The sequence below is a fragment of the Falco rusticolus genome, chromosome 3 (genome assembly GCF_015220075.1).
Source record: "Falco rusticolus isolate bFalRus1 chromosome 3, bFalRus1.pri, whole genome shotgun sequence".
Lineage (NCBI taxonomy): Eukaryota > Metazoa > Chordata > Aves > Falconiformes > Falconidae > Falco > Falco rusticolus.
Genome location: NC_051189.1, coordinates 116,182,116 through 116,193,835, shown reverse-complemented (window position 1 = coordinate 116,193,835; position 11,720 = coordinate 116,182,116). Strand labels below are relative to the sequence as shown.

General features: G+C 53.6%; 2 protein-coding genes across 5 annotated transcripts in view; one reads left to right on the top strand and one right to left on the bottom strand.

Annotated features, from left to right (window-relative positions):
- Positions 1 to 25: 25 nt before the first annotated feature.
- On the bottom strand, positions 26 to 5,539 carry YARS1 (tyrosyl-tRNA synthetase 1). The gene is made up of 14 exons (XM_037381505.1): positions 5,463 to 5,539; positions 5,292 to 5,356; positions 4,888 to 5,034; positions 4,600 to 4,775; positions 4,230 to 4,359; positions 3,801 to 3,881; positions 3,360 to 3,452; positions 3,026 to 3,161; positions 2,712 to 2,797; positions 2,109 to 2,244; positions 1,634 to 1,728; positions 1,305 to 1,498; positions 1,022 to 1,163; positions 26 to 811 (listed from the first exon to the last, which is right to left on the bottom strand). The coding sequence occupies exons 1-14, from the start codon at positions 5,476 to 5,478 to the stop codon at positions 701 to 703; spliced, it is 1,608 nt and encodes a 535-aa protein (XP_037237402.1). The 5' UTR covers positions 5,479 to 5,539; the 3' UTR covers positions 26 to 700.
- A 63-nt stretch (positions 5,540 to 5,602) lies between these two features.
- Positions 5,603 to 11,720, top strand: part of LOC119145085 (S100P binding protein) — a 27,640-nt gene continuing 21,522 nt past the window's right edge. For 2 of the 4 annotated variants that reach the window (XM_037381181.1, XM_037381184.1), the window contains exons 1-2: positions 7,134 to 9,244; positions 9,462 to 9,559. In XM_037381181.1, coding sequence (XP_037237078.1) covers positions 8,030 to 9,244; positions 9,462 to 9,559 — 1,313 coding nt within the window. In that variant the 5' untranslated portion in view covers positions 7,134 to 8,029. The other 2 variants (XM_037381183.1, XM_037381182.1) reach the window with 2 other exon arrangements.

The following is an 11,720-nucleotide window of genomic DNA, read 5'->3' as shown; positions in this document are numbered from 1 at the left end:
GACAGACAGGCACACCCGGGTGCAGTCAGCTTGACATTTTATTTGGGTTTACGACAGACAGATGGTTCCCGAGTCAGTGTTTAAGGCCCACGCCCCCCGCCACAGGCTCAGGACGGACCTACAAGTGCTGCCTGGGCTCCTGGCCAAAGAGCAGCACCAGCAGCGGCCGTGGGCGAGCGGAGCGTGGGGCAGGGGCTGCCCGGGCAGAGCAGGGGACGGGGCCCGCCTGGCTGCCAGGCAGCTGCCCCCAGCTCTGTTAGCAGCAACACAGGTTTGAGCAAGCAGCCTTCCCTTTCTGCCCTCGCGCTGCCGTGCCCACACATGCCATCCCAGTCAGGACCAGTGGGCAGGGCGTGCAGTCTGTGGCACAACTGGGAGCGAGCCGATGGCCCCAGTGTAGAGCCGAAGGCCACAGGCACAAGTCACACAGGTCCCTTAGGTGTGGTGCCACGGCCAGTCCCCGGAGCTGGCCCACAGCTGAGGCACGGACGCTGGCTGGGCAGGCCCAGGGTGACGGGGATGCTGGAGGCAGCTCTCCAGGTGGGAGGTGGCAAATTCAGTCCCAGAGCCCCCAGGTCCCGCAGGGCCGAGCGCCCCGCTTGGGGCACTGGGGAGGAGATGGCAGAGACCGGGAGGGAGAGCCTGGCGGAGGTGGTGGAGGGGGCCAGGCAGGAGGCGTGAGCAGCGGTTCTGGTGCTTGTTAGCTGATGCTCCCACCCTTCAGGCTTTTACAGGAGACTCTCCCCAGCTTGGTCAGGAAGTTTCTCTCCTTCCACTGGGCGACACAGTCCTCGGAGACGCGGAAGTCGGCCTGGGGAGCAGAGCAGAGCAGGGGAGGTTTGTCTCCTCCACGGCTTTGCTGACAGTAACAAACAGGGGGGCACAGAGTGACAAATAGCTACTTCGGGGTCACCCAGAGGTGGGGACAGGGGCATTATGTGGCCCTAAGCACTGCCCCACTCCGTTCTTGGAGCCCCAGCTACTTCAAGTTGTGGCCCAGCCCCTCAGCACAGCTCCTCACCTGCAGCTTCTCAAAAACCTTCTTCTTCGGCTTGAGCTCGTCGTCGGGCTCCCCGCCCTCATAGCCCTCCACGTAGACGCGCTCCCCGGCGCAGCACCCGGCCGGCGGGTCCAGGGGCTCCACCTGCCGCGGCTCCCCCACGCTGCAGAGGGGTGCGGAGGAAGCAGAGTCACCCCAAGGCAGCACCCACCTGGCCCCTCAGCACTGCCGGGCCCTGGGGCAGGAGAGGGGGATCCAGCCCGTGCCCCTGGAGGGGTGCAGCCCCAACGCCCCCCTCCCTCACCTGGAGGCGCACAGCACCATGCCCTGCGACTCCACACCCCTCATCTTCTGGGGCTTGAGGTTGCAAAGCAGCACCACCAGCCTGTCCTGCAGCTGCTCCTTGGGGACGAACTGCACCAGGCCGCTGACCACAGTGCGGGGCTCAGGCTCGCCCACGTCGATCTTCTCCACGTACAGGCTGTCGGCATCTGGGTGCTGCCAAGCAGAAGCAAGGTGAGGAGCAGAGAAGGGGACTGGGGTGGCAGGGAAGTAGGGTGCAGACACCCCGCCCCTAAAGTGCCCACGTCACCATGTGGGAAGGTTACCCCCCTCTCCCCGTTGTGCCCATACCTTTTCCACACTGATCACTTTGCCGACACGGATATCCAGCCGGGATGGGACCACGTTCTCTGGCTCAGAGTTCTTGGTGCCCTTCTCTGCAGGCTCTGCAGTGCAAAGGGAACAGTCACACCACTCAGCATAAACCCAGGGAGCTGGCCAAGCCCTGGGAGTGCACAGTGACCCCCAAATGATGGCCCTGGGGCCTGCTAAATTCCATGATTGTCTGTGTATCAGGAAGCACAGTCCCTCCTCTGCTTTGCTGGCCTCTCAAGCACCAGAGAAGCGTGCTGGCGTCTGTCCTCTCTGGGGCAAGCAAACAGCCCTGGCACTGGCCTTTCCTCACCCTTCCTAATGCTCTCCGGGGCTCCTCTCGAGACTGAGGTTTCAGAACTTCTCTCTAACGTCAGCCCCTGGAGGGACACTCTCCCACCCAGCCCTGCGTGGCCAGGGCCCTCACTTCCCCCAGCTCCCAGCACCTCCTTACTGGCTTTGGATGGGTTGGGATACGCTGCATTGGTCAGCTGCTTCAGTTCCGGGCTGTTGAATTTCTCTCTGATGGGGTCAAGTAGTTTGTTCAGGGCCACTTCCACCGAGTTCTTCAGGTCTCCGGGATGGACGACCTGTATCATGACAAACAGACGGGTTCCTGCATGGAACATCCAGGGCAGGGGGAGCAGCTGAATGTGACTCACCGATCTGAGGCCAGACAACGCAGGGTGGGGCGATGAACCCCAACCCTTGGCCTAATTCCCCCTCGGACATCAAAGCCCCTCTTCTGGACACTTTTGCTTGCAGCCTCAGCTGGGAACAGCCGAAAACAGCTAAACTGCTGCTCTGTTCCAGGATGTGGCTGACGTGGTCCTGTCCCACACCAGGACAGCTGGTGCCCCCACATCCTTCATCCATCCTCTCACCTTCAGGCTCTCCCGGCTAGGAGCACCCTGTCACCCTACAGCCACTGGGCCATGCTCGCTCCACACCTCTTCCTGGTGTGGATTTCTATCTCCCACAGCTACTCAGCGTCCTGCCAGAGAGCTCTCGGGATCCTCAGGGACAGGGAGAGGGTTCAGTCCCTCCCAGCACTCACCTGCTCAGCAAAGTCTTTCTCCAGGGCCTCATAGGCTGTGTAGGTTTTGTTTCCTCCCCATTTTTCCTCTCGTAGAACGACAAACTCTGTGACACAGAGATTTTAAGGCTCAGACTAACTTAGGTGAAGACTCACTCCCTGCTCTGCCAGAAAAACCACCCGCCCCACTTTGCCCAAGAGCCGAGGGGGACCGCAGCAGTGGCTGGGGAGGTGGCACTCAGGGGCAGCTGGCTTCAGGGGACACACGCTCCTGTCCCCTCCTCTAACCCACAGGAAAAACCAGACCCAGTGCTCAAGCAAGGTGAGCCCCTCACCTGATTTGAGGGGAAAGAGGACGTGCTTGATGAAGGAGAGGACACCGTTGTTCTCCACGTTCCCTGGTTCACAGAAAGCCTTCTTCAACTTCTTCTTCACATCCTCCTTGCGATCCAGAAGATCAATCTTTGAGTCCTGCAGGAAGAAATTTCCCCAGCCCTTTACCCAACCTCCTGCCCAAAAGAGACAACTCATGCTGAAGTTGCTGCTCTCAGACCCCAGTGTGAGTGGAGAGAGAAGTCACCTTCTCTTGGGGTGCAGCCTCCCTGCCCCCAGCCATCAACCTGTGCCCCCCCCAGAACCCCTGACCACAGCCACTATTCAGGGACCAACCTCTTCTGATGAGCTCATTTTGCTGCCTGTCAGACCAGGAACCATTGGGTTCATTAAGTGGACACGCTTGGCATAGCCCAAGGAAGGAAGGTACTGGGAAAAAGCAAGAAGGCAAGTCACGGACAATCCTCTTCTGAAGATCAGCTTTAACTCACAATCCCTGTTTGCTCCTGAGTCCAGATAACTTGGGGACCCAGAGTAATGGAACTATTGTCCAGAAAGCTATCGTTGAGTTCCCAAGGCACAGACAGCCACAGCCAGGGATGCGTGGCAGCACACTAGAGCCCTGCAGATCATGAGAGCAGCAGCAGGAGCTGTGAAGAGCACAATGGTGCCAACCGTAATCACAGACACGCTTTTCCCAGTGGATCTGTGAGTGTTTTGAGCTGCTGCCCCAGGCAGCAGCACTGCAGAGGGCTCAGAAACACCCCAGTTCCTGACCTTCTCTGCAAAGGTGAATATCTTCCTCTGATCAACTCCTCCAAACTGTGCATCGACCTTGAGGTACTCCTCATCCAGAGCCTGTGGAGAGACACACATAGCCTTGAGACTGGTCCCAGGACTTCACACTCTGGGTGTCCTCAGTCTTCAGAGATCCTGCCCATCCCCCAGCATGTGCCCAGCCTCTGCCAGGGCACACCCACCCTAGGAAGGACAGGAGCTCTCCAGACTGCCTGCTGTCCTGCAGCTGGCCAGAGTTGCTGTAAAAGCAGCTCTGTGCTTGGGTTATGTGTTGTGCTGCTGCCAGTTGTAATACTGGGGTGGAGTATAATGACCTTGGCATGCAGCCTCATGTGCCCCTGCAGTCCTGGCTTCGCCCAGCACCTCCCTGGCCAAGAGGCTCTGCCGACCTGCCTCGCCGCAACGCACCTGCAGGCCTGGGTAGAGCAAACCGCTCAGCAAGGGGTGCTCCACCTGCTTCACCACCTCCGCTCCCGCCTTCTTTGCATCGTGCTGTGTCACCACAGAGGAGAGGCGGTACACGTCCAGCGTGTACTCCCTGTGGGAAGGGACAGCAGTTAGCACTGGTGAGGGGGACATCTTTTAGAGCTGCTTCACACAAAAACTGGCTCTGGCCACGAGAGAAACCGAGGCCTGGAGGCACCTTCACTTTTTTCCCTGAATGAATGACAGTGCCTGGGAGCAGACCCAGGAAAAGCGCAAGCTCGCAAGCTCAGGAAGAGCAGAGCCCCAGGTCAGCCTTCCCCTGCCCAGGAGGGCCAGGCGCCCCAGGACTCACTTGCTGAGCTGGTAGTCAGTGCCTCGGACAAACTTCAGCTTTTCCAGGGGCACCCCAATGCTCTCCAGCATGGCTTTGATCACGTTCTCATAATAGCGGGTGCGCAACTCCAGCAGCTCCCAGGGGGCCTTCATGTTGTCTAGGTAAGCGTGGAGATCAGCAAAGAGTATCGTCACCTAGCACGGAGGGGGACAGTCAGTGCCGCAGCAGTCAGGGGAAATACACGTACCGCCCAGTAGCATGGTAACACAGTCCCGCAGGGTCCGAGCTCCCAGCCTGGCCCCGTACCTCACACCCGGCCTTCAGAAAGTCTGCGATCTTGGACATGGGCACGAAGTAGGCCACATGCGGCTTGCCCGTGGTGGCGGTCCCCCAGTAGATCTTCAACTCTCGCTCCTTCAGGATGGCCATAAGCTTATCCTCCCCCAGCACCTCCTGTGCAGGGCCAAGACACACATCTGGCACGGCTGAGCCTGCCTGGGAAGGCGCTGGGGCAGGGCGCGGGCAGGCCGGCAGCGCTGCTGGAGAGCTGAGCCCTGGCTCCGGCCCACCCTGCACACAGGGTGTCCCCGCGGCTCCTTCCGGCTCCTGCAGCTGATCCGGGCCCCCTCCGCTACACCCAGGGCCTTCCAGGCCCCGATCCTCCCCCGCGGCCTGCCCCGGCCGCCCGCCCGCCCACCGCCCGCCGGTACCTGCAGGTTCCGTGTGATGAGGTGATACTTCTCCTGCGGGCCGGGCGCGGCCTCCATAGCGGCGTCTGCAGGGAACGAGACAGCGTTACCGGCGGCACCAGCCCCCCGGGAGCCCCCGAGGCCCCGCCCAGCCCCGAGGCCGCCCCGCTCCCCCGGCCCAGCCCCACCGACCTTCCCCCGGTTGCATCAGCCCCGCTCGGCGCTCGCCTGCCGCGCCTGGCCGTCACTTCCGCCGCTCGAGCGCCGAGCTGCCGATGAGGGGGGGCGTGGCCGCGGTCCGCCAATGAGGCGGTGCCTCGCGCACAGGGGGCGGGGCTGCCCACGCCGTTAAGATGGCGGCGGGTGAGCGCAGAGTGGCCCGTTGCGCCGCTCGGCCTCGCGTAGGCCTCGACGGTTCATTTGACTTACTGTAGCTCTCTGTTTATTTATTTGGGTTTTTTTTTCACTTCTCTTTCCGGGCCGGGGGCGCCCAGTGTCTTGCCTGGCCGGGGGGAGGGCGTGGGCCGGGCCCCTCCCTCGGGGCGGGGCCGTTGAGGTAGGGGCAGCCGTTAGGGCCAAGCCGGTAGCCGGCGCGAGTAGGCCCGTGACAGGGTGAGGTGAGGGAGCTGTGAGCGTGTAACGCTGGCGTTTGCCTTCGTGCTCTCGGGTGAGGTGGGAGCGGGATCCCCATGCCTCGAGATTTTGCTGGTTCGAAGAAGGAAACCCAGGCGGTGGGCAAACCTCGGCTGAGCGGGCTGGTGCCCTGTGGCCTGTGATGGTTTTCTCTAGCAGGTGCCCCCTGCTCTTTTCAGGGAGCAGATCCCACAGCAGTGGAGCCCTGCAGGCTTGCGAGATCTGTGTGTGGCTGCAGAGAGTGGATGAGGCAAGGTGGCCAGTCCACGAGCCTTGGCAGAGCTGTGTTTCTCAATAGCTTTGTATTTTGATCTCGTTATTTATTGGAACTGTGCTAGAAACCCACATAAAGCATGTGTAACTCTCCAAAGAGCCCTCCTTTGGCAGCCCCTGGTAGAATGGCCCATCCATGCTGGTGCTTTTGCAGCTGGGGGTGAGCTGGCTCCAGCTTGGTCTGACTGTACAAGCACCAGTGCTGGAATGAGGGACAGGGTGAGAGACTGGCAGCCCGCGGCCTTGGCTTACATCAGTTTGAGTGATTCCAACCCTTACAGAGCGTTCCCTGGTATCAATCCTTGAACAGTCTATGAACCCAACACGCTACTACAGAAAATGGCAAGGGGCTCTGTCTGGGCTTATCAATCATCGATTGCATAGTTATCAGAGTCCAGAACCAGTTGATTAGGGCTGAAGGTACAGACCCAGCGTAGGCTGCAGTCAGTTGGCTTGGGAAGGTCACAGCAGTAAAGAAACCATTTCCTCCTCTACAGGCTGAGCACGTGAACATCTCCAAATGTACTTTTTGGAAGCCAGTTCCAGCAAAAAGGCTTAAAACATTTGTTTCTCTTCCAAGTCTTTATCGGTTAGGAGCTGATTATCAGACTGCTTTACTCTGTAGGGCTAAATCTATGTTTAATTTATTCCTGTTTGTCTTTTGTTTCTCTTTGAAGCACTTGAGCAGTGGTGCTGAATTACAGAACTCCAGGCAAGTGCTATTTAGTGAGGACTGCTCATGACTCCATGTGTTCTTGTATAGGTACTGTACGTACATAGCAGGTTCCTGAGGTATTTTCTTCCTTCAGTGTGGTTACAGCATTATTGTGAAAGTGCTTGCTTTTTTATTATTAGGACAGAATAACAAAAGCAAGCAGCAGAACTGCCTGGGTTTTATTCCTGGAGTAGGTACACCCCCCACCACCTCTTTTTGAAAGCAGTAAGTAGTCAAAGCAACAGAAAGACAAAAGTTATTCCTTTAAATTTCTTGGCCAAAGAGGACAGGAAATACCTTTCCTTAGTCCAGATTCTCCTGCTGCGTGAGAGTCGAGTGCAGGGCTTTTAAGTCAAAAGATTCATGTTAGTGTGAGTCTTCACTAAGAGGAAAACAGGTTTTATTTGTGAATATCTTAAAACTATTGAATTTTATGGGAAGATTCTTTATCTTCTGATCTTTCATTATAATTTATGTTTTGTATGAGTGTGTTAGTGACTAATACTGTGCTGAATGTCCTCTTAGCTCCCTGACAGAGTTACTCTTCCGTTGCTCAGTTTTTCCTAACCCAAAAAAGACATTAGTATCTTTAAAGGATGGAGGTGGGGGTTGAGACACTTGTGAAGCTTTGTTTAATACCAAAAGCGTGCTCTGTACTTGAAATATAAGGTCATAAAGAATGTAATTTGTACGTACTGTTATCTGGTGTTAGGGTGACTGATTTACAGCAGCTTTGGAGGAGATGGTACAGATTGTGTTGATGATTGGGGCTTGTATCAGTTGTGCTTGAGAAAGCCAAACAACCTTGTGCGTGAGAACGTTCATGGAATGAAGGACTGGTGGTTATTATATGTTGTTAAGACCTAAAATGGTCAGAGGTAACAGAGATCGAGGAGTTAAAACTGTTGTGCCTCAGCTAGTGGTTTGACCTTCCTCGTTATATTACTGCATCTTTGGAAAACAACTGAGTTTCTTTTATTTAGGATGTTGTTTTTGCTGGCATGTTGGAGCTGACTCCCACTGATTTCTTTTGTCAAAGGGCTGCTCAGAGGGCACCAGGATCAGATGAACTTCAGAACAGACTTCTAGAGCTGAAAGCAGCAGGCACAGGGTCACTGAGGCACAGGAAGACAGCAGCATGGATGACCAGTCCCCTCAGGCCTCTGGGCTTTGCCTTTGTCACGAATCTACACCTACTGTTTGTGATACTGTTCCCAGGGCCAAAAGGCTGTTGGATTCCGCAGAGCAGGTTCAGGTCATGCAGTCAGCTAAGAAAGCTTGTGTGTTGAGTCACCACTGTAGCATTCCAGATCCCTCAGAGAAACTGCTGCTCTCCTCCCCAGGTTCTGTGGGCTTTCAAGGGTCCCCTCATTTTCTGGATGATGCTGGCCATGATGACCTTGTTGCCAGTCCTGCATCACAATACAACGATGTAGTAATTTCTCTAGATACAACCAGATGTTTTGATGATAGTGAGCCAGATGACTCCTTGTTGGAACCGTCAGACGGTGAAGAAGGGAATTCTCCTTTCAGTTACACTGAGGAAGAGATCCAGGAAATCTTGGCAGATGATTGCATGGAGTCTGAGCGGTACCTAACTAGAAAGAGCACTCTGAGCCAAAATGTAAATGGAGAGACTGAAAAGGGCGAGAGCAGCAGCTGTACTGGGGCATCAGTTATCAGTGAAGATGCAAAGGTAACCTCAGAGATCGCAGAGGAACCAGATGCACCTCTGCCCAGAGAGTGTTCTCCAGTCACTTCTGAGTGTCATCCTAGACTTGTGAATGAAAACACTACTTTGGATGAGAACCATCTGCAGTCGCTCCAAGTAACTCGCATGCTGTCTGACCTTGACATTCAGGAGCTTCTGAGTCTTAGCCCATTTGATGCTGACTGTGTAGATCAGTCTCTGGAGGCCAATTATTGGGAGGAAGTTGAAAAAGAATTTTCAGAAGCAATCATAAGCGATTGCCTGGAGTATGATAAAGCTGCTACTAGCCGTGTTCTCGAAGAGTTGGAGGGGCTGGTGTCTAATGGCCGGCAAAGCCTGGGTGTGGATTGCCAGGGAGAGACTCCCTTTACGAGCAGGGATGTGTCTAAGAGCAGGAATGAGTCTAATTTCTGTGGTGATCGTGTGGAAAGATGTGTGCCCTCTTCTGACCTTGCCTGTGGCCAGAGTACAGCTGATGAGAGTTCAGCACCTGTGTTGCCAAGGTGTCCCACACCATCTTCTGGGTCCAGAAACCAAGAACTTTCCAAAGCAGCAAAGATCTGTTTTTCAAGGAAATTGGACACTCCAGAGGATGATCAAGGGGAGTCTACAGAACCTGAACAGCCATCAAACACCATTAAAGTAAACACACATCTTAATTCTTGTAATTGAAATGTTTTTATTTCCATTCCTTTTGATTTTTGCTTGCAGTAATGTCCATATGCACACAGGTGTGCATTTTTACACAGTGAGGGAAGGTTTTTCAAGTGGGGGAAAGTGAGATTTTTATATTAAGCGAGACTTACATGGAATGATTTTTAAATTAGGTGTTAATCCCTTTTTTTCCTTACCTTTCTAGTTCAGTGATACAGCTGTAGGCCAGATTGGGCAGGAAGAGACAATCGGTGGGAAGAAACCTGGTGAAGTTATTCCTGTGCCACAGGAGGAGGAAGAAAGGTAATTTCTTAGGAGCCTCTAAATGCCTTTGCACTTTGAAAAATATCCCAGTAGTTTCCTAAACCAGTTTGGTTAGTCATGTGCTGCTGGTTTTATCGTTTATTTTTTTCTTAAGATGCACTGAAATAGAGGGGGAAGCACTTAATATTTTACCCTGTAAGATGCTGTAAGAGGAGGAAGAACATAGGGCTGATCCAAATTGGAAAGAAGGCTGCTAAGACAGTCCTGGGCAAGTGGTCTGCGGGGCAGAAGAAATGTTTGTGCTGTTTTGGCTTGTTGGCTCCTCTCCTCCTGGAGTGATTCCGGCAGATGGCAGCAGCCGAGCAGCTCCGGGTGCTGTGCAGGGGGGGGGTTGTGTGCTCTCACCCCTGCACTCCAGGGCCTGGAGTTGTCAGTTCAGTGGTTTGTCCCCGTGGCCGCTGCAGACTTGTGGCGCTCAGATGTTCCGTGTGTTGCCGTTCCCAGTGTGGCCTCGAGTAAAGTGAAAAGCTGCTGGTTTTGAGGGCTCGCTGCAGGTTCCTGGCTTGTTAGTCAGGACAGGCACTTGCTGGTTCACTCAGCTGACACTCACTCCTACTTTGCTCTCAGTGTGTTACCTTTGCAGCTTTATTCGAATAAATACTTTTATGTTTGCAATCACAGAATAGTGCTGCAAGAAGTTCATGGCTGCAGTAGTCCTGCAGGACTTCTGCAAAGTCTTATGTAACCTAATTTGACAAATTGTCTAAAAAAATTAACACTGTCTTTTATTTTAAAAACTGAAACAACACCTATGCGTTTTGGAAGCAGAACTTGAGCAAAAGGAACATTTATATTCAGAGTGTGCACATCCCTATGAAGAAAACTGTAGCTCCTGCACCTGGTAACCCCCGATGGGATGGGGTAAGACTGTCCTGGTAAGGAGGGCAGGGTGGAGGACAGCTATCCTAGCAGGAGGCCTGGCTTGCTGAACTTGTATTCTTTGATGTTTTGAACATCCTTGTTCAAAATAGGGAAATAAAAAGTGCCTGCTATACTTGCTAGCACTACCACCAGTGAGTTCCTGTACAGCAATCAGTCCTGTTCCAGGACTGGTTCAGATGAGTTTCACAATTTGGGATACCTGGGAAACATTATACAGGGGGCTTGCTGCTGTACATCAGGAATGCTGTGGAGGTTTAAAGTGAAGAGCAGCAATGGATATCAGCTGAAGAACAGTATCTGGCAGGTTGATGGGTAAACTGGGATGTTCTGAAGGGTAAAGAGTGTTCTGGTAGCTTCTAGAGGTGGCCTCCCACTGTGGTTATTCTGAGCGTTCATAAGCAATAATTGTCATTTCTTGAGAGTTATAAGAAACTGACAGTTTTGTGGCTCATTGCACGGAGCATGCACTTATCTGGGCAGCACGAACAGCTGCATAGCCACAGGGCTGCTTCCCAGTGTATGAATACAGCATAAGTAATGCAGAGGGGACTATGCAAGGAAAGCCAAAATGGCCTGTTTTCTCTTCCTTTCAAATTAAAAATGCAAGACGTATGTTCTGAGTCACAGAAAATCAGGCAGGAGCTCCAAATGAACAAGGCTGGTGAGTGGAATAGAGATCTATTTTGCCAGGGAAGAACATTGTCTGTGATGCACACAATTTGATTTTCCTATTAGTGCAAACCTCTCTTATTCCAAATAGCTGTAGGCTTGGAATTCAGCCTGACAGACAGCGCGGGCTTCCCCAGTTGTCACAGAAAAACCTCCTCAGTGGGCTGACTTTGACCCTGTGTAGTACTTCAGTGCACCTGGATCCGCAGCGGTATCTCATATATCGTTTGTGTAGGAGATGCAGAAATGCAGAGAGATCCCAAGAAATTCCTAAAGGAAAATTAGCAGGTTTCAGAGTCCTCAAGGGAATTCCCTTTGGGAAGCGGTAACTAATATATTGCTGCTACAGATCTTCAGCTCTGTTTTGTATTGCAAATCTCCTGGCATTTGTCTCATGGTAGTGTTTGACTTTGCTATCCCCTCTTTTACGTAATCTGTCTGTTCTTCCTTGTATCCTGTCTCCTGCTCCTTGCTCTTCTGTTGTCTGGGTGAATTACAGGCTGGCTACAGCAGAGGTTTTGTCTTATCACTTATCTGCGTGGTATCTTGCACTTGTAGGCTATAAATACAACTTTCTTATATCTGTGTT